Source organism: Helicoverpa zea, chromosome 2 (assembly GCF_022581195.2).
Source record: "Helicoverpa zea isolate HzStark_Cry1AcR chromosome 2, ilHelZeax1.1, whole genome shotgun sequence".
Classification (NCBI taxonomy): Eukaryota; Metazoa; Arthropoda; class Insecta; order Lepidoptera; family Noctuidae; genus Helicoverpa; species Helicoverpa zea.
Window position 1 is genome coordinate 11,446,450 of NC_061453.1, and position 22,757 is coordinate 11,469,206.

The 22,757-nt window shown below is 35.9% G+C and overlaps 1 protein-coding gene across 2 annotated transcripts in view; it reads right to left on the bottom strand.

The window, feature by feature from the left end:
- The window catches only part of LOC124640836 (probable G-protein coupled receptor No18), a 120,346-nt gene that overhangs the window by 39,729 nt on the left and 57,860 nt on the right, over window positions 1–22,757 (bottom strand). For both annotated transcript variants that reach the window (XM_047178779.1, XM_047178774.1), the window contains exon 2: window positions 9,418–9,904. In XM_047178779.1, coding sequence (XP_047034735.1) covers window positions 9,418–9,775 — 358 coding nt within the window. In that variant the 5' untranslated portion in view covers window positions 9,776–9,904. The remainder of the gene's footprint in view (window positions 1–9,417; window positions 9,905–22,757) is intronic.

Sequence of the window (22,757 nt, forward strand, 5' to 3'; positions counted from 1 at the left end):
TGTTTGGCCTGAGCAGGGGAATTTGTTGTCAGTCAACCGTCGAGGACAGACGTGACTTTGAGCTAAGTGGCTGAATAAATTATAGATAAGTATATTTGTTTAATTTTATTTATTTTTGCTATATCTGTGAAATAAATAAACTAGTTTGAGTTAAAAGAGTTGAGTCATTGGTATAACCTCTTTAATTTTATAGATTTAACAAAAACACAACTTGACCTAATTTTATAATATCATTTTAAAACTTCAGTTTCCCCCTTTTAAGAATCCTCGGAATACCTAGCTTCTATCACACTCAACATTAACGTAATTATCATTTCTTGAGTCAAGTATTTTAATATGTGAAAGTAGTTTTTAAGTTTATTTCTTTGATACTATTTTCATTATAACACAATTTTGAAACTGTTAACATTTTAACCTAAATATACATCAAATATTTTTCTCAACGATTACCAAGAAACCTGACTGCCACAAATCCTTTGCTATTCAATATCCAACACAAGTACATATAGTTGGAATTCCCACATCCCAGTACAAGAGCAGAGATTCTTCAAACAAACATCTCAGTGTAACCACATTGTTACCTTAGAACTTTGTATCGAATCACTATGTACTTGTCGGGTAAATAAAGTAGCAGTTTCTACTGATATGGTCTTTACATAAGAGGATATAGTGTTGTATAATGTGTGCTTATGTGTAAAAAATATTCTGAAATCAAATAATTAGGTAACCATTGTATTTCTTACCCTCATTAATCTACTATTAATACATTATACCGTTTAAAAATGTGTCAAAACCGTTGCGGCTTTTTTTGGGAAATCAGTACAATTGCCACAGAGCAACTATCCAAATTTCCATAATCAAGTTAATAGACGACATATTTTATTCTAGTTACCATAAAGACATTCAACGTTCAACATTCACCAAAATATTTGTCCAAATATAGGATATTTAATATACAACCTAGCGACTGTTTGTTTTTTTTTCATACAGTGAAGAAAATACCAACACACCTCTAATACTTCGCGAAAAACGAGGTGTTTAAAAAGCTACAAAAACATCCAAAAATACCCACATAAATAGTTTTCCTTTCGCAATTTCCAAATCACGACTCCTATTAGTCCATCTCGCCTGACATCGGGCCTTGAAGCCAGATCCATAAATATGCCAGAACTCATTGAGATCAGTGAGAGGTACGGCCTTAAGCTTCAGGTATTTTTAAACCAAAAGGGGCCATGATTGTCGAAGATTTATTGATTCTTCTTGAGCTAGAGGATTTGGATAAGGTATTTTTATTACAGTTTGTAAGAAAATATTGTGTGTGAAATTAAACTTGACTTTTGTTTGCAGTGTCGGTATGGATTTTCTTCATTTTGGATTATTGTAGCGCACATAAGATTTCAAATCAAGTATGAGTAAGGGTTCGATTCTAGATCAGACCTTCTAAGTACATGTTGGATACCACGACTGTGTTTCGGATGGCACGTTGAACTGTAGATCCCGGCTGTCATTGAACATCTTTGGCAGTCGTTTCGGCTAGTCAGAAACAGGAAGTCTAGCAACCAGTTTTACCTAAGAACATTGGGTTGCCCGGGTAACTGGGCTGAGGAGGTCAGATAGGCAGTCGCTCCTTGTAAACACTGGTAATCAACTACATCTGGTTACACTAGAAGCCCAAATCAACCTAGTTGGGTAAAATGTTAGGCAGATGATGTTGTTCCTGTATTTCTTTACACTCAAAATATGTTTTTTCCTGCTATGTATTTTAAAGCGACCTAAACTGAATTAAAATTTGCGCAAAAAATAAACTACGGCGTAGTACATATATGCTACGACGTAGCCGACGCCATGATGTCACCGCTACGACAGACACTTTCGTAGCAACCGATCGCATGTCAACACATCGGTATTGCGTCGATCGCTTCAGATTACTATCTACGTCGCGAATTTGAATAATATTTTATCGGAAAGTAATAATTCCATTCCAATAAGTAGTAGGATATATTTATATTTTTCTATCTATTTAGGAAAATGTGTCACGGTGACTAGGCATTTTACACTATCGTTATAATCATGATAACATACGTAATTTTCGAGAACCTATTAAAATCTGACTTAGTGTAATAAATAGCTGCTAAATATATTTTTTCTGATATTTTGATTATAGAAATAAGTTTAATGAATTAACATATTAAATGTTGTATAGAGTATCATGTGTGACTTAGCATATTTGCCACCACTTTTTTTATGTTTACTTATACAACTAAAAGTGAAATTTACATACAAAAAAATATAAATCACCCACAAAAAAATCTTGCCAGCAATTTGTACGTCACGGCGGCAAGTATCAGTTTCGCGGGGCTTTTAACAAATTTGTCAATAGACGCGCCTCTGTACAAACAAGTTAGGGACAACCCTAACTGTGGCTCATTAGCCTACAACCGATGTTTGTTCGTGATACAATTTCGAGGACTTATGTACATTTATTTGAAAGAAAGAAAAAATGATAAACTTATTTTGTTTAATATGGAATATGAACTATATTAGTATCATTATGATTTAAGAAGTAAAAACTAAAAGGATTGTTTGTGGAGTATTTTGATCAAAACATTTCGTGAAAGTACTTGACTATCAATTTCTTTGAGGTACCGGAGCGAACAAGTCGTTAAACTTGATATTTATTTTAGTACAGTTATCCGGATCTACATTGATATTAAACTTATATTATTTTTTTTAATTAAGCAAAGGTCACTTTCCATCCTGAGATTATGACTTATTATTTAAATTAAGCGCATCTCCATTCATATTGTGTCTAGTGACGCATAACCGTCGGTCATCGGCCGCACGCGACAAACGCGTGGGTTGAAATTCCACCTTTATTTAATTAAATGTTCTGAGAGACTTTATTGTAGCTAAATAAAGCTTTTTTGTATATAATATTTTAATTTTTACATTCATATATCGCTTGACTCAATAATGAAATGAATTAACTCTTAATGCATACTGCATCGAAACTAAGTAATATAATTAGGTACTTAAAAAGAAACTTCAATATATCGATATCGAGTGATAGATTTTATCGAATGACCTTGAAAATAGTCTTCGAAAAATAAAAGCAATTTAATAGCTGGTACTTAAGATAGAGAATTTCAATTAAAAGGCTCTTATTTCTCAAAGTTGAAGATTTTGAAGAGCTCTTCACTACTCAATAATATCTTTTGTAGCTCATATTAAAACAATCAGCGTTTAGGAAATTAAATAATATGAGGTACTTGAATTAGTTGCTATGGTCGAATTAGTTTCTGAGGTATGTTGTTTACGCCTAATCTTTCAGAATATCATAAAGCAGAAGAGTTTTTTGTTTGAACAATCAATTGAAATCTTTGATTCAAAGGCTGTCACATATATTACACAAATATTTTTTTTAACCCAAATATTTTTTAGAAACACAAATAGATTTGTTAAATATTTTTTCCTATTTGCATTGATAATGCATGTATATTGCTTTATTTAATTACTAGCCGTTTTCCCGCGGTTTCACCCGCGTCCCGTGGGAGCTATTGCCCGCACCGGGATATAATATAGCCTATGTTACTCGCAGATAATATAGCTTTCTAATGGTGAAAGAATATTTAAAATTGGTCCAGTAGTTTTTCAGTTTATCCATTACAACCAAACAAACAAAGTTTTAATCTTTAAAATATTAGTACCTATAGATAACGTGGAATAACGCTGAACGCTACATTTAGATTACGAGTCACGAGAACTTAATACTGCATGGCTATTTATATTAACTAGACTCACTACGTAATTGTTCACACTTATGCGGTGTTTCTTTCATATTATCGCGTATAAAACACGCAATTCTACCAGTTTTTACAATAATTTCCTACTCTGCTAATGCCTTTATACAGCGATGTAGTAATTTTAGCCAAATCAAAATACATAAAAGTATCTAAATAATTCTAGGAAATTATTATCAACTACGTCGTAGTCTGCGTAGCAATGATATCATCTACTACGCCGGAGGAAAAGTTCAATATTGATTCTGTTTTTATAGCTTTAATCATGATATTATATCCTTCTAAATATAATATAATATGTTCATTTCCTTCAAAATATAATATTAAGAATTTCAAGTATACTGTCTGTATTTACTCGCAAAGAAAGTGCAAACAAAATGAAACTCAGCCGGGACTGTACATTAATATAAATTACACAAATACATCTTGTGAGAAAACGTCTGAAATATTCATAAAGATGTTTAATGTAATTCTGTGTTTCTCGTTTTATGTCATTTAATTATGGGAGATATAGTATGGTGTTTTATATTTGTTTAAATTTGCAATTTTTGTTGTTTGTAAGATCTGGTTATAACAACTTAAATCATCAATTCTTTTTCCATCAATTTTGGTGTGAGCGTACTGTCTTACCTGAAGCAGCTGAGTATCAGTATGTTTTCATGTAGCAACTGCCTTTCTGACCCTCTCAACCCAGTTACCTGGGCAACCCGATGCCTGTTTTTAACAATTGATATTCGAGCTTTTGACTATCCGTTATGACTAACAATCTATACAAATAGCAGACGTGACGTATCTATCAAAACCAGGAGGAACTCATTATAGATGGTCACCCATCCTCAGACCAACCGCACCAAACGTTGCTTAACCTTATGATTGATCGACTCATACAGCTGTTACTTAGCCACGAGCCCCTCTCACAGTACACTCAGTATATTCTATCTATAATCTACCGCGTAATTAACACAAGAGATATGAACCGACCATGGCGAACAAAATGACTAGCAGAGGTGCTATAACGGAAAATCTCCTATGAAAATAGCGCGTTAAAATGCGGGTGTAAAAGAGACAGGGAACGTTACTGTCTACGCTCTTATACGTCTTTGGATCTGACCATTTTTAGTAATACAAAAAATCGTTGACAGATATCTCAAACGCATCGTTAGTTCACTCGTAACTGATCATTGGTTCATGCCTACCGTATTTGACTTAGAAGAAGGATCCTGACCTACCTGCAATATTGCATCTCTGCTCATGTTTACTTACTCCGTGGAACCGACATAATAATCCAAGTGAAATTACAGTCGTATATATTTGAAATGTAACACTCGCTTATGTGGAATATGTTATGATTATATGGCTCGTTATTTATGTTGCTACAAGGCTCTTGTGATATCAAAAAAAGTCGTGGTGGCCTAGTGGGTAAAGGACCAACCTCTCAAATATGAGGGCGCGGGTTCGATCCCAGGTCAGGCAAGTACCAATGCAACTTTTCTAAGTTTGTATGTACTTTCTAAGTATATCTTAGACACCACTGACAGTGGATGGACACGGATGGCACGTTAAACTGTAGGTCCCGGCTGTCATTGAACATCCTTGGGAGTCGTTACGGGTAGTCAGAAGCCAGTAAGTCTGACACCAGTCTAACCAAGGGGTATCGGGTTGCCCGGGTAACTGGGTTGAGGAGGTCAGATAGGCAGTCGCTTCTTGTAAAACACTGGTACTCAGCTGAATCCGGTTAGACTGGAAGCCGACCCCAACATGATTGGGAAAAAAGGCTCGGAGGATGATGAAGGCTCTTGTGATATCATTTTGTTAGGAAAATACTCGTAGGAAAGGATTTAAAAAAGAATGTGGGATTGACTTGAAGTTTAATTGATATTTCTTTCCTTTAAAGAGAAAAGAATGAGAAAGAAAAATGCATTGAATTTTACTTGATTTTCTTAACTCATGTATGTTTAGGTAAAATTACCCCAAAAAGTAAATGACAAGATGAAATAAGTGACCTAGCCAACGGGATAAAAAGTCAAATAAATCCTGCTTCATGGACTTGTGTCTCCAAACCCTGTCATCAAAATAGTCGTATGTATTATTTCAGGAATATCTGGGACACCTGTTATGTACCGGAACACTAAACCCAAACTGAATGACAGCTATTGTGTTATTCAGGCAGTTGCAGTTAATCACCTAACTAGCAGTAACTAACAACGACTGCTAACATTCGGGAATGTTGGCTTTACTTGTCCTCTCAGGTATAGAGGTGTAACTCTACCAACTTCAAATCTCTGGGCTGCATTGTTTAAAGTTCTTAACTCATAGTGATTTCAGTCTGGCTCAGGAATCGAACTCGAGACCCTGTGCATGGGAGTCTCGCTTGCGAACACTAGGGTAATTATACAGCACATTTATTTAAATGTTTTAACTCATTCAACGAATTTGGTCTGTCCCAGTAATAGAACCCGAGACCATATGCACGTCAATCATGCTTTCAACCACTGAGACTAAGTAATTTAACCCTAGTAAAAACAAATGAAATAAACCCTAGTTAATCAGTAAACGAGATGGTTCGTGTATTCAGTATAAATATTTAACCACATGTTGCATGTTGTTGGCCCAACATGTTGGCAGCTTGTTATCTATCATTTTATTTAATTTGTTTCAGTGTTCCACAGAGTTTTAATTCAAGTGTTTTGAAATCGAAGGGTTTGATTGTGTACCTACGGGCTGCCACTCAAAAGATTAACGAAATCAATGATGACATGAGTAAGATCATATCAAAACTTTTAGAACGAAAAATGTTGGTGAAATAATTTACGGGTCAAAAATAAAAAAAAATATCTGTAAGTTCGGTTCTGTTCAATAATTGAGCTTTCAGAGTGTCTAAAAATATAGCATTTTATGCATAAATATTTCTCTATATGGGATTATATTTTCTTTGTTTGAATCCGAATTAATTGAACATTTTTAAGATTTGTTGGTTCCAGATTAGGCTTAATAATACATTTAAATCTAAATATCAAGATTGAAATGGAAGTCAACTGCTTTTGAGATTAAAAATAAACTTTGTTTTTGCAGTTCAAAATGGAAAAATATATCGTGCTAATTCTCAAAACGAAATAAATAGATTAAACGATTATCTTTGAAATAAATACACAAAAAATATTGAGAAAGAAAAAAATCTCTCGAAAACGTTACTCTAGAAATATGTTTCTCATTTTTTTTATTGGCGTAGATTCTATATTACGTGATTTAGATTATACCACTACAATTTCTAGAACACCATTTAAACAATAGCCAAACTTACACTATAACAAACACAATCAGCCCTACAATAGGGCCAACTCAATTAAATCACTCATGTAATTATAACCAGATGTTACGTTACATAATTGGACTGTACCTCTGTTCAAAGGTCTGAAACCCTTTCGTAACGCACGCCTTAATCCATCGGTTTACGTGCACGTTACGTTCTATGTTTCAATTACAGGTATCAGATATCTATCTTTGTTCCATTTTGAATTTGTGATTGTGTTTTGTTTTTCGGTGAATTTGAATTATTATCTTACACAGTCATTTGCCCAGCCTTTTCTCAACATTCTTTTGGGTCGGCATCCAGTCTTACTGGATGCACCAGTACCAGTGTTTTGCACGGAGCGACTGCCTATCTGACCTCCTCAACCCAGTTACCCGGGCAGCCCACCATGCCTTGGTAAGACTGGTTGTCAGACTCACTTGCTTCTACCCGTACCGACTACCGAGCGCGATAGACAGAATAAATTAATTTCTCATTTATAAAGAGCAAGTCAGGAGGTCTTCAAACACCTTATTATTTCTGATTTCTAATCTCCCACACAAAATTAAAATCAGTTTTCCAATACTTTCCGTATAACAATCACTTACAAGAACTTCTACCCAATTTACCTGTACATAATCGAATTTTCAACCAATCAATTCATAATGGCATTGTGTCTTACACAAATTATTTCTTAGAAAGGCTATAATCGACGCTGCGATGAAATTATAAGTAAGTCACTCCCGCCCACAAAAGTTAAGCTTTTAGGGAGTCTGATTACCCTTAAATTTTAATCGCCCACTAGTTTTGTCTTTTTGAATTAGGAATGTCTTTTGTTTTCTTTTCTATTTAAGGGTTGGTATTTTTGTTTAAAATTGCTTTATCATTCAGAAATTATAACAAAAACATTAATTTAGTCCGTGAAAGGTCATGTGCGAAATTGAAATCTTTTGAATGAAAATGCAGTTAACTTGACCCAAAATTCATCGGTTGCTGAAATTGGCGAATTTATAATGTCACACAATAATTATGATCAAGTGAGGTTGTTACATAATTCACCATTGTGCGGACAGCCCCGAGGACACGGTGGACCACACAGTCCAGGTGTGCCCCGCATGGGAAGGGCACCGCCGGGTCCTCGTCGAGGCTTTGGGCGGCGGCGACCTCTCGCGTCCGGCCCTGGTTCAGGCCATGGTCCGGGGCGAGAGGGAATGGGATGCCGTCGCCTCCTTCTGCGAAGCGGTCATGCTCGAGAAGGAGGAGGCGGAACGCCAGAGAGTTCGCACCTCTCATCCCGGCCGCCGCGCTGGACCAGGTAGACACCATGGGCGCCGGGTGTCGCGAGATGACTCCCGGCCACCGAAGGCGTGGGTCTGTGGGCGGTGAGTTCGGGTGGCTCATCGTCCCTCTGTCTTTCTAGACGACAGACCCGTGTCGACGGCGCGCGTTGTTCCACGCGCTCCTCAAAGAGATGTCAGCAACCCCAGCGGGGCCAGCAGGGCCAAGGCCTGCCGGGGCTGCGGGTTGTTCGAAAGAGATACCGCGGCCCTGGTACATAAAAGGCCTATGACGGAACACGACGATTTTAGTCAGTAAGAGTCTGACACTCCCTCACCGCTGCTAACCCACAGCGGGAGGGGTCATTTGATGATTTTACGTCGATAAAAAAAAAAAAAAAAAGGTTGTTACATAATTCGAGTATCATTCAATGATACCATAAAAAAAAACAAATGCCTATCAATGACGTTCAAATCCCTTTTTTTAAATAAACTACCACTTTTTTGTGGTTGTGTCTATAGTAGTATATAGTGTATGTTTTACATAAAAAATGCAACCACCAAGTAGGTCATAACAAGCATATTTTATGCTCCCCAAAGCTATTAAATTACCCTCTTTCAGCACTAGTGTACCCAAACTTTGTTGTGTAACGTTTAAGAATAAACACATTAGCCCCATTTGGGCGACGACGGATAACAAGGAACATTTTTAACGCATAGCTTTTAGTATTTATCGCCTTAACTTCACCGACAACGTAAACTAATTAAGGCGGGTAGTGACAAGGAATTTATGGTTAGAATTTTCAAGTTTTTCTTTTAGAGTATAGTTTACGGTTGTTAGGAAAGGTTAGAGAACACATAGTAATTTTAAGAGATCATCCCACATGAAAAAAGTAGAAGTTAATATTTAAATTGAGAATTATTTATATTACGGACTTTTTTTTATACTAGCAATTATAAGCAAGTAAATGGTATCCCGGCCACACACAGTATAGCCATTAAATTCTGATCACAACTTTTTGCTAATTAATAGGTATATAAAGAATCTTACCTCTAAGCAACGTAAGAATCCCCAGCGGCATCACCAGTATAGCGACAAGCAGGTCAGTAATCGCGAGCGACATCAAAAAATAATTCGTCACATTCTGCAATCTCCTTTCCAAATAAATCGCTAAACAGACTAATACGTTCCCCGCAGCTGTACACACAACTAGTATTATCGCTATCAACGCCCACCAATTGTTCACCGAAGCTGCTCCATCAACGACAATTGTGCCATTTCCAGTGTCATTTGCTAGGACATCGAAGATACTATCTATAGTGTAATTGACTGTCTCTTCTAATATGTCGTTCAGATCAGTTACTTCCAGTACATTTTTTGATAAAGATCTATAGCTGTGTTCATGCATTGTGTCTTGTTTGTGTGAGTATCAGTCTCATTTTCGGTGATACTACGTTCATCTTATTTCGTAAATGTGAATGGTTTGCGGATACATTTTCTTTGGGTTTTAATGTCTTTCATTGGTTTTGGTCAGCATCTGTAACAATATTAATTACATGAATTAGCTTTTAGCCATTATATAACTTAACTATATGGTTTTTGATTCATCGAAGTTCTTAATACATAGTTAGGTATGTGGTAATTTTTTTTTTTGCTCAATACTAATTGCTATTTTTTTTAACATTCGGTTTCTTTTACTTGTTTTTTTTTTTCACAAACCAATAGTAAAACTTAAAGTTAGTAATGCGGCACAAAAGATATATTTTCAAGTTCTAAATATACCTTAACTATTTATACCTTGTCTTATTCAATTTGGAGAATGTCATCTCTGCGACGTGTGAAACGTGAAATGCGTCAATGCGACAAAAAACTGTCTGTTTCTAAATAAGTAGCCAAGTTGCTAGGTGACTATTCGTAATAATATCTTGTCATGCTTACTTCTGCTTAGTAACAGCAGAAACTAGGCCTAACTTTACGACTTTAGAAATACAATCTAAAGAAAAGAACTTTCAATGGTATGATAAACTGTAGCGGTCTTTTATGAAAGTTCATTGCTCCCATATTAAGGTTTATCTAGAGTTCAATGTATTCGGAGATCAAGAAGGAAATAAATACACCTTTTGACCCTTTCAGTTCATCAAATCATTTCAGGAAATATTAGGTAGGCTTTTCAAAAGCCAACTAAGTACCATTTTGTATACTTCCAACATTTTTATTAAGTAATACTTTAGAAAAATATTGGTTATTCCTGGAGTGTGAAGATGTCAGGATGTAAAAGATGAAAAAGTGAAAAAAACGACGTCAACTAATTCATCATAAAATACGTCCTAAAAATCCATCACGACCACAAAGACCTAAAATTCTATACCCCAAAAAGAAAATGAGCTAATTCCTGTTTTTGAACGTCTTCAGAAATTCCCTTTAAAGTTAAATAATTTATAAGCATTTAAAACTAAGCCGGTAAAAGGGGCGAAGTGGTCCACAATCCTTCTAACGAGGGCTCGACAGAACTTGGGACTGTCTGTCAATCGCATAACTTCATAATATCTATGATTAAGGGTTTTTAGGGTCTTATTAATTGGGGCATTGCGGATTGTTCTTTTTTTGTAATTCAAAGAGTTTGAATGAGAGAAGGGTTTGACATCATTTTAGAAGTTTTGGAAGAGTCTGTATTCAAGCAATTAGAGCATCAAATAATGGTTTTCATTTCGCAAGTAACTAGCCATTTTCCCCTCGGTTTAAGACGCGTCCCGTGCTAACTATTATTCGTACCGGGATAATATACAGCCTACGTTACTTGGGAAAAGTGTAGGTTTGCAACAGTTTGCACAGTCCTAAAAAGCAAACCAGCTTTCACCATCAGACATAGCCAAAATAGAATCCACGTGCTACCAACTTCGATACCGAATTAATTCCTCAAGGTTTAAACATATTATAAGCGATAGCAAATTATTTGATAGCTGCAGGCAACTCACGGAGAAAGGAAGGATGAGCGGAGATGCCATAATAGGTACCGGAAGGCCAGGCGCCTTCTTCTAAGACAAATACGTACGGTGGGCATGACCAACACGATCAGTTACGAGTGAACTAACGAGGCGTTCGAGTTCTTTGAGATATATGTCAACGACTCTTTTGTTATTACAATAAATAATCGGGCCCAAGGAACTACTACTACTACTACAACTCGTATTTTGACGCGTAACTTTCATTGGTGATTTTCCGTTATGGCACCTCCGTCCTAGTCATTTTGTTCTCCATAAGGCAACTTATCGATTGAAGGCATCAGCCGTGGCAACACACTTAAACGAGTATGAAGCGTCAAGGTCGCTTCACACTGTTTAATGTCAGTTTCTTGGTCAATGGTAGTGTTTGTTGTTACAGGGGTTCATTACTTGAAGATTGATGGGAAATTAAATATTGATGGGATTTTTTGATAAAGGGTTTTCTATTTTTGTAGAGAGATAATGAGCTGAATATGAAAAGTGCAAATAACCAGCTAGGCTGCGATATAAACTATCAGAGAAATTATTTTTTTTTCAAAAGTAAAATTGGGTAGCGGTTTCGTTAAAAATCCTGTGAAGCTGAAATATTTGTATTTTATGCCCTAAAAATGCCACTCAGCAATCCTCTAAACTACTCCCACAAATTTCCACCACAAAACGCTGCTAGATTTATTACTACCATTTAACAGGGATTCAAAAAACTTTAAATCTCTGTCTTCACTTATCTTTTTTGCACCGAAAAAAGCCTTTTAACTGGTAATTTTTAAGGTCTTATATCGCAGCACGTTTGCAATCTTGGATAGCCGGGATTGCGGAAAAGGAGCTATAGATTTTGCAAGCTTCGGATGAAACCGCAAGACGTATTTAAAAGGTGAGCATTCCTTTATTGGTTTATCTCGACAATTTTTTGGTTTACGTGGACTCTTATCTGAGGAGATCTTAACAGGATTGCACGTTAATTGTGTTTTCAGATGCAGGTTATTTTTTGGAATTAAGAAAATACGAAAAAAAACTGGTAGATGGACCGAAATACGGGATTGTAAAGCAATCCTTTAATAAAGATTATTTTGAGGCACAAGTGGGAGGCTTGTAATTTAATTGTAGTAAAACGAATATTTTCTAATAGCATAGCCTGCGGGTTTGAACCTACAAACAAACATTCACAAGTCCAACCACCGAGCCTTCCTTAATTCAAATTCTACGAAAAACCCAATAACCCGAGATTTCGCTCACAACAAGCCAAAGTTCGAGCGAAGTATATGAAACACACTTGATACCTAAATATAGGGAACACGATAATTACGAAGTTAACCGTAAAATTCTCCGAAACATACTTAAGGATTCATATACGTTAAAGTTTCTGGTTTGTAGAAGATATTCTATATAATTTAATTAATGTAAGTAATTAGTATGTTGATATATAAATTACAAGTATTTTACAGACAGAGATCTATCTATAACTTACATAATAAAAAGGGAACAAATAAAATGTACTTTTGTGTGTTTATAATGGATAAGCTCAACTGGACGGATTAAAAAAATCTTTCACTGATGGAAAGCTACACTCTTTCCGAGTAACATAGGCTATATTTTATACCGGGATGGGCAGCAGTTCCCACGGGACGCGGGTGAGATAGCGGGAAAATGACTAGTTTATACTAATTTTATCGTTGTGAAAGATTTGTTTCTTTGCTTCATTAATGAACGAGATAATCTCAGAATTAATGACTGATATGAAAAATTTGTTCACTGTTAGATAGCCCATTTATCGAGGAAGGCTGCTTTTTATCCAAAAAACCATTCAAACTATAAGATTATGAGCTTATTTTGGTAGTCGGTAATCAAAAAACGATAGTTACTAAATAACAAAAGTCTTGAGGAAACTTCATGTAAAGCTACAAACATCCTTACGTATTTCTATCCTTGAAGTCCCATCTGACCGTAAAGCCAAACCACTACAAAATATCACTTTAAAAAAAATACACATATAAAAAATTCCCTCTGAACTCTCAATCAACATACCCTACATAGTAAGACCGAGTCACGATGTGTTTCTAATTAAGTTTCCAAGTGTACCGTCAGTTTGACGGCACGTAATTACAAGTCGCAGCCTACGATCAACCGTGGATAGATATGTAGCGATCCAGATACTTCATGCGTCACTTGACGGTCGGTATTTTGGGTAATGCATTAGTGTGGGTTAATTTTAGTCGTTTATAAGTTAAGTGACAGTTTTGTGGGTCCTAGTGTATGTCGCTATGTCGTGGTGGCCTAGTGGGTAAAGAGCCAACCTCTCGAGTATGAGGGCGTGGGTTCGATTCCAGGTCAGGCAAGTACCAATGCAACTTTTCTAAGTTTGTATGTACTAAGTATATCTTGGACACCATGGCTGATAAAAAGGTGAATGAAAACATCTTAAGGAAACCTGGACTATATTGTCTGAAATCACCAACCCGCATTGAGCAAGCATGGTGATTAATGATTGATCCTTCTCCGCGTGAGAGGAGGCCTGTGCCCAGCAGTGGGACGATACAAAGGCTATAACAATTTGTGGGTCTGTTAATCTGTTGTAATATAAGTAAATATCGAATTTGCTTATGTCATGAACTATCTTAACTGAAAAATCATTCAGTTTTAGTTTATCGATCTCGTAGCTTTACAAATAACCACTTATTCAGTTCGTAGAGTCAAATATACAGCAGTTAAGATCATAATAAATCGTGGTCTCCAGATAACATATTATTATTTTTGAAACAGAACTTTATTTAACACGAGTATGATAAAAACTTTACAATTTGATGTTACAGCGCTTGTTTTTATTTCAATAACTAGCTGTTGCCCGCGACTTCGTCTGCGTGGGCAATTTGGAATTGTCAAAATACTACTTATGCCGTAGCGTAGGTGTATTCTTTTACATAACAATATAATAGGATTACCACTTAGCAGCAGCACGGGTTGATCAATCAAGGTGGTGTCGACGATGTGTGACTATTTATCTAAACAAAAGAAGTAAAGTTTGTGACGTTGAGGAAATCTCTGGATCTAGTCAACCGATTTGGAAAATTATTACGTAATTCTCACATAAAACAAAGGTCTGACAAAGTTGTCATTTGTACATTTTCTGCAGCAGCTGCGACAAATCAGGAGCCAGAAAGTCTGTCAAACAGTTTTACTTACCATGGATAACGCGGTGTCTAGTTCACTGGGTTGAAGAGATCAGATAGGCACTCCAAGTAAACATTGGTACTCAAAAAGATTCGGTTTGACTGGAAGCCAACACCCACACAATTGAGGAATAGCTGGGTGGATGATGACTGAGTCATCAGGCAAGCGCATAGTTTCACTACTTGTGTTTCGGGGATTTTCTGTGCACTCACTCACTATGTTATGTTGGAATTCCACCGAAATGTTTGCATTAGTTCACGATCAGGTAAAGTATACGTCCGAGAGAGTAAGGGTCGGTTCATATCTGACGGAAAATGCGTCGAGCGTATTGTAAATGTATGATCGACGCACTAACGCATCATTGGTTAGGTGTGAATGATTGAATGTTTTATTGTATATTTGTCTGTTTTGGCGTTACGCGACCGAAAATACGCGACGTATGTTCGGTCATATATGAACCTACCCTAAGTCCAATTCGTGTGTTGGCACTTGAAGCCTGCAGTTCTTCCAAGATTTCTTTCCCAGATCAGAAGAAACATAAGTGCTGTGTATACTGTGCGTCACTACTGCACAACCGTAAAATTTCTTCTTTATAAATAGCACAAACGTTCGCTCTCTTGCGGAGGACGTTTAAATACCATATTATGTGTCACACGTAGGTAAACAGGACAACAATATATTATCATCGAACCGCTTTCAAAGATCTGATGAGCGAACAGACCAGAACTGACTTGATCGCCTCGAGAAAATCAGAGCTCTATGAAGCGATCATTCGCTTTGGTTCCTACTGTTATTGTGGTTTCTGAAAATGTATTCAATTAACCAACGATGAATATAATTCTTAGCCGGCCAACTCTTTTGACTTCTCGAAAATCATAACGTTGGTTTTTGTGCAATGCACAAACGGAAATTCGATATATTACACATTCGATATTCACACTTCTACAGAATTGATATTAAAAGGTTTGACAGCGGGCTATAGTAGCGTAGTTAAACTAACTGAAACAATCTTAGTGATCCTTCAATAAAGTTAGAGAAGCGGGTGTGCATGATGAACATTAAGAGTTGGTAAATACGTGATGAAGATGACCTAATTCATTACTATTCTAATTTGTTCATGTACCACAAAACTCAAGTTAAGGTGGAGAAAAGGATTACCAAGCTCCCAAAGGCCTGGGCATTTGCAACACGTTGCATGGCATCCTGGAAAGTTACGTAATTCTCAGCCATCAGTTTGAGCAGCGTGAGGGAGTGTCAGGCTTTGGCCCTAGTGGGCCTCACAGGGGTTTGCTGAATCTCCTTGAGGTGCGCGTGAAATAACGGGTCTCCCAGAAGCCGGAAGGTCGATGACCCACTCAAAACTAATCGCTCACGCCTACGGTGGCCGGGAGTCGTCTCTCGACATCCGGCTTTCGTGGTGTCTTACCGCAGTGGCTGGGATGAGAGTTGGGAATTTTCAGTCGCTCCGCCGCCTCATTCTTTGTCATCCCATTTCTTCTCGCTCCAGATCATGGTTTAAACCGGGGCCGGGTGCGATAGGTCGCACAGTCCGCACAGTGGTGACACCCGCGCGCCACCTCCATGAGATCAGAGTTGGGAATGTATGTTTGCAAAAACTAATAAAACATTTAGCGAAAACATGTTTGATAGTAACATGTCTTTGTAACTGAATAATATAAATGATATAAACGTAGCTATATAAAAGGTGTTTTTTTAGACTCAGTCCGTGGGTCTGACTGTGACTGTTCGTAATTGTGAACGGTGTATTTGTGATATAATTCTTAGCTCGATGATTTGTGATCAGAAGTTGAAAGCAAGTATGTCTCTGGCCTGCGACGTGTAATTTGTGCGTTTTCAGAACGAACGAACTCTTGTCTTCTGTTGACATCTTGTTGACGTATTGTGACAGGTAGTTATTCCCATTGATGTTAATTTTAGAAGTGACACAATGTTTTCGGTCGTATTTTGCCTACATTCTTCATTACTCAAAAAGTATATTAATAAGGACCTTCTATTTATATGTAAGTGAATTCAAAATAATGTAATATATTAAAACCAGGAACTTATTTTTAAGGATGTTTGAATATTAATTACAATGTTTTTTTTATAATAATAAAATCTTAGACTCGCAATGCACTTTCAGTGTGATGCATGTTTGTTATTGGATGAAATGAATGGATATTCATGTTTATGAGAGGTATAGCTTATATTATGTCAGAACAACATATGTAGACTTTTTAAGAATGTGGGGAAGTTCATAATTTCTTCGGGACGTGGGTGCCGTTCCCATGGGAACTACTGCCCGCACCGGGATAAAATATACCCTATGTTACTCGCAGATAGGGCTGCCATCCGTCCGGGTTTCCCCGGATTTGTCCTCGTTTGGAGGCCGTCCGGGGGCCGTCCGGGCGGGGTTTCAAGAAGTGTCCGGGGAATACCCGGACATTTTTCATGTAAGGAAGAACCTCATTGAATTTAAGTATATGTTAATAGTAAATGGATTACAAATTAGGTATTATTTTGTTTAAAGAAAATCGTACTCGTTCGGGGAAAAATGCGATTTACGCCAAATGTCCGGGTTTTTTTTTAATGTTTGTCCGGGTTTGGCGAAATTCGAGATGGCAGCCTTACTCGCAGATAATGTAGCTTTCTAATGGTGAAAGAATTATAAAAATGTCCCTGATGATGCGCTGATATTTCTTGTAGTGTTTTTATAGTAGCGAAATACACACGTTGTCATATAATTTTTTCTTGAAAGTAAGAACATACCATGACAAAGTGAAGTCTGTTTTCATTGATATTTTACCTACTACCAGTTTTATGGCACATCTGTTTCTGCATGATTTTCTTCATCTATAATTTTAGGATATCATTTCTTTAAATTCAGTTTTTTGCTCAAGTTACTTATAAAAGCGTTATTTTCTATGTAAAGATTGATAATAGGCCGATAAACTTACAAAGTTCAACATTCAAATATGTGTCATTATTGCACCCGCTGTTGCAGAAACGTTAACAGAAATTATCGTTCATTGCTCATCCCCCGTAGGTGATAGCGTGATAATATATATCCTATATGTTGAACCGGCCCCCAGGTAATATTCATGCAAAATTTGATTTAAATCTATGCAGTACTTTTCGAGTTCAGTGAGACCAAACATACAGACAAACAGACAAACAGACAAACAGACAAAAATTCTAAAAACTATATATTTGGGTTCAGAATCGATAATAGATCACCCCCCAAGTATTCTTTTAAAAAAATATTCAATGTACAGTTTTGACTTTCCTATCATTTTATTATATTCAATAATGAACGGGTAAAAATAAAAACAAATGAATGTATTAGTCGTTCATCACAAATTACAGCATTGTACCGCGGCCTGAATAATACAAACAGTTAAACGATAATTTAATTTTACATCTCATAACGCAATTTAGGTATTTAATTCGCGCTCAAATATTATCTATTTTAACGAGCGAACGAAACTAGCATTGAATTAATTTAACCGTTCTCGTATATTGTTTGAAACTATCTTGTGAAGGTTGTAGAATATTAATATTTAAACAAGTTAAGCTTAAAGCTGAAAAATGTGTGACTTTATTTCAATATAGTTTTGTAAGATTAAATAAAAATCTTGGTAGCCTTGTGATTAAAACACAAGCCTCTCAAGTACGACTCAGCAAGTTCCAATGTAACATTTATACGTTACATTACACACAATGCACACACAACAATTATATGTGTTTTCTAACAACAGCTATAACATAGTTCAACAATTACATAAGCCACAAATGACTGGTTGACGAATAACACCTCAAGGAATTTGGATTTTGAATTCTGAAATTGCCACCTTGAGCAAGCCTGGTAGTTAACGCTCAATTCTTCTGTGTATGAGAAGAGTCCTGAAGAACGCTCATAATGATGAACACTCAGTAGCACTTTTCATGGCATGTCAGTTGTCAATTGATAGCAATTTTAACTGTGGCAAACTTTTTCGATTGTAATACCTACCTACCATACCTGAAAATAACCAAGCCTTTCAGAATGGCGTTCGTGTTTATGTTGCAGGCCTCATAAACTATAACCATATCGTTTCTAACTACCCTATTCTTGGCTGAAATGTGCAACTTTATAAAGCAAATGTCAAGTTGCATAGCTGTTATAACAAGACATAAGCCGAACATAAATGTTCTCGTTATCTGAAACATGACTGAAATTTCCATTGTCCCACAAAATGAATTCCTCTTTCTTAGAAATTTTCTTTCTGTAAACACTGCATGGAAAATATACAAAGAATAAACCAGGCCTTTACGTAAACAATTTTCTTCAGCTGGAAGATGTTTTCTGGAATTCTAATCAAATAAATCTGCTGTCTTTTATGTTTAAACTATTGTTATCAGTTGATGGAAATTGCTGAGTAAATAACATTTCTTAGAGCATACTATTAGTGTCTTACTTTGGAATAGTGAGAGAAAATATTTTGAGTTCAATGTTTTGTTTGAGCAAGACTATTTTTGAATGGTGCACAACTTGCACTTTATTAACACTAAATAGACTTCATACATTTGGCTGGATTCCAATACTCAATACTCAATACTTTATTTGCTTTCCATGTGTATTCTTAGGTGGTAGTCTTACATATATATAGTTCACATGGACCCTGTCGGGCACAGCAAAATAAGTGGGATAGGAGAGAGGAAGCTCTTATCGGCTATGTTACTTATTATTGTTAACTAAGACTAAAGTAGTTATATAGGCAAATAAGTTACATATTTTTATTTTAAAGGTTGTTTTTTTTAATTTTTATTTTTATTTTTATTTAAACACTTAATCTACACTGCAAACTTGGAAGCTGTGTGTGTGCGCGTATATGTGTGTGTGTGTGTGTGTATGTGTGTGTGACTGTTTATGTCTTTATATTTTTATCATTTAGGTATTCGTTAACGGAATAGTAGCATTTACTTATAAGAAATTGTCTAAGTTTTTTTAAAAATATATTAATTTTATCTTCTCTTTTTATTTGTGCGGGTAGTTTATTGTACAATTTAATAGACATAACGTAGGGACTTGTCGAGTGCATTTTTAATCTTGACTTGGGTATATTTAGTTTAGCGCGGGGTCTGAGTTGATAGCGTGATTGGTTGTCGTCTCGTTGAGTGTACAGCTCTTGGTGTTTACGGACAAATTTGCATGATTCTAGTATGTAGATACAGGGGAGAGTTAAGATGTTGTGTTTTTGGAAGAATGGCTTGCAACTGTCTGTTTGCTCTATGTTTACGAGGATTCTTATCAGTTTCTTTTGCAGAGTGAAGAGTGTTATTGCATCTGTACTGTTGCCCCAGAGGGTGACACCATAGCTAAGCCACGCATATGCGTAAGCATAGTAGGTGGTTAGTGCTGTTTCGAAATTAGTGGTCTTTTTTATTTCACGGAGAGCGTACGAGAATTTTGAAATTTTTGAGTGTGTTTTTTGTATGTGTGGTTTCCAGTTAATGTGTGTGTCTATAACTAATCCGAGTAAGGTAAATTCTTTAACGGTTTCCAATTTTGAGTTGTTGAAGGTAAAGTCTAGGGTTAAGGGTATTTTTTGGTAAGGGTAGAAAGTTATTAAGTTAGTTTTGGGGTAGTTTATTTCGAGATTGTGTTCATTCATCCAGTTGCAAGTTTTGGTAAGTATGGAGTTGAGAGTTTCATCTATATTTTCGTTGTTTTTGCATGATACTAAAATGGATATATCGTCTGCGAATAGGACACATGGGCTTTCTATAGTCGTAGGTAGGTCATTAATATAAAGTAAAAAGAGTAGGCACCCTATAACGCTGCCTTGAGGGATTGAGGCATTTATTATTTTACTGTTTGATCTGATTTTTTCAATTTCATTGCTTGCATGGTTATAGAATTCTATTTCAACTAATTGTTCCCTATCTTTTAAATATGATTTTAGCCAGTCGTGAGCTTTTCCGCGAATACCGATTCCATATAATTTGTTTAGTAATATACCAAATTGAACTTTGTCGTAGGCTTTGGTCATATCTAGTAATATTCCTATTGCGTATTCTCTGTTATTTATGGTGTTTAGGGCTTCTTGGATAAATTTATATACAGCTAAGGTAGTGGAACGGTTTTTTCGAAAACCGTTTTGACTTTCATTAAAGATATTATATTTTTCGCAGAATGCGTAAATGCGGTCGCACATAGCTTTTTCGAAGATTTTTGAGGCAGATGGTAAAAGGGCTATTGGGTGATAGTTGTTTGGGTCGGTTTTAGATTTTTTTTTGTGAATTGGTTTAATTACAGATTTTTTTAATAAATCGGGGAAGGTACCTTCCTCAAAAGATTGATTCAGGAGCAGGTAAAACGGTAAGGTAAGTTCGTTAGCGCATTGTCTTAAGAGCATAGGTGGTATTTCATCAATTCCGTGACTGCTTTTATTTTTTAAGTTTCTAATTATTTTGTTTACCTCCCAAGGGTCTATTGGGCTAAGAAACATCGTGTTCTCCGTGGGATTTAGTACAGAGGTATTCCCTATATTCGTACCAGATGGACTTGTGCTACTTTCTCCAATGGCTGCAAAGAAATTATTAAAAATGTTGGCTATTTGTTTAGGTTCGCTTATATTATCGTTATTTATTTGTAGTTTAATGTTATTATGTTCTTTTTTTGGTTTTTTATTTGTTTTCTCATTTATTATACTCCACATAGTTTTTACCGTGTTATTAGATTTTTTTATTTTATTTATATATTGAAGCTTTTTTGATACTGTGACCAAATTTTTTAATATTTTTTCATAATTCTTATAATAGTTCGTAATTATTGGATTTTTATTTTTAAGTGTAAATATTTTTAATAGTCTTTTGTTTTTGCAGGAAACTTTGATGCCTTTCGTTAACCATTTTTTTTTAAATTTTGTTTTAAGTTTTATTTTACAGTTTGGTATACAAAGGTTTAGGATATTTCTTAAGGTGTCATGAAAAACTTTATAGTTTTCATTTAGATTTTTGTTTTCAGGTAAGATTTTTTTCCAGTCGAGTTCTTTCAGTTTAGACTTAAACTTTAGGATATTCGCTTCATTGAATAATCTTTTTTTAATATACCAAGTTGTAGGTGTGGCTAACTGTGGTGCTGGTGTGGAAATGTGTATAATTGTACCGCTGTGGTCCGAAAACCCTAATTCTTCTACAGTTGTGTGTATTTTGTTGGGGATAGTGTTTGTAAATATTAAGTCTAGGCATGTAGATGTGCTCTGTGTTATTCTCGTAGGTATTTTTATGTGTTGTGTAAGTCTATATTCTAGCATGAGATCAAGAAATTGACTAGTCTTTATATTACTCTCTAAGATATTAATATTAAAATCTCCGCCTATTATTATATTAAATTTAGAATACTTATTATTTATATAGTTAGCAATATTTTTTAACTGTTTAATAAATATGTCTTCCTCTTTTCTATTCCATCCATCAATAAAGTGAATAAACTAATTTTTTTGGAATATTTTTGTTTCGTACATAACGAAACAAAAATATTTCAAAAAATTTAGTTTCCTACCACTACACACTACACTACATTTTTTCCTACCAGAAATTGCAAGGTCTACAATCAAGGCAACAATTACGACAACACCTGTGAGTAATATACATAGTCGAAAAAAACAATTTAATTTTATTATTATACTTTCTTGGTAATCTCCAGTACTATTAAATTAATTATTGAACAACTTCTAGCCTTACCTAACTACTACCATGCGCCATATTACTTGGTCTCAAAAACCAGTAACCACCACGCAATCATTACTAAAAATTCTTCACCAGCGAAACATCCACATTCGCTCCAATGTAACCACATAAAAGTTCCAGCTTTACACTTAACGGTCGCACTTGAACTCAACTGAGTGGAACTAATCGTCGTCGCAGTTAAAAACGATGGTCTTAGGCCGTGTTAATTACTCACAGTTAAGTCGGTTCACAGTTAAGGGGTGTGGTGGTGTTGTTCTTCAAAAAAGGTGACAACAGCCTATTGAAGAACTACAGACCCATCACACTTCTAAGCCATGTTTATAAGCTGTTTTCAAGGGTTATCACGAACCGTCTCGAGCACAGGCTTGATGACTTCCAGCCTCCCGAACAAGCCGGTTTCCGAAGAGGCTTTAGTACCATAGACCACATCCATACGCTGCGGCAAGTTATACAGAAGACCGAGGAGTATAACTTGCCATTATGCTTAGC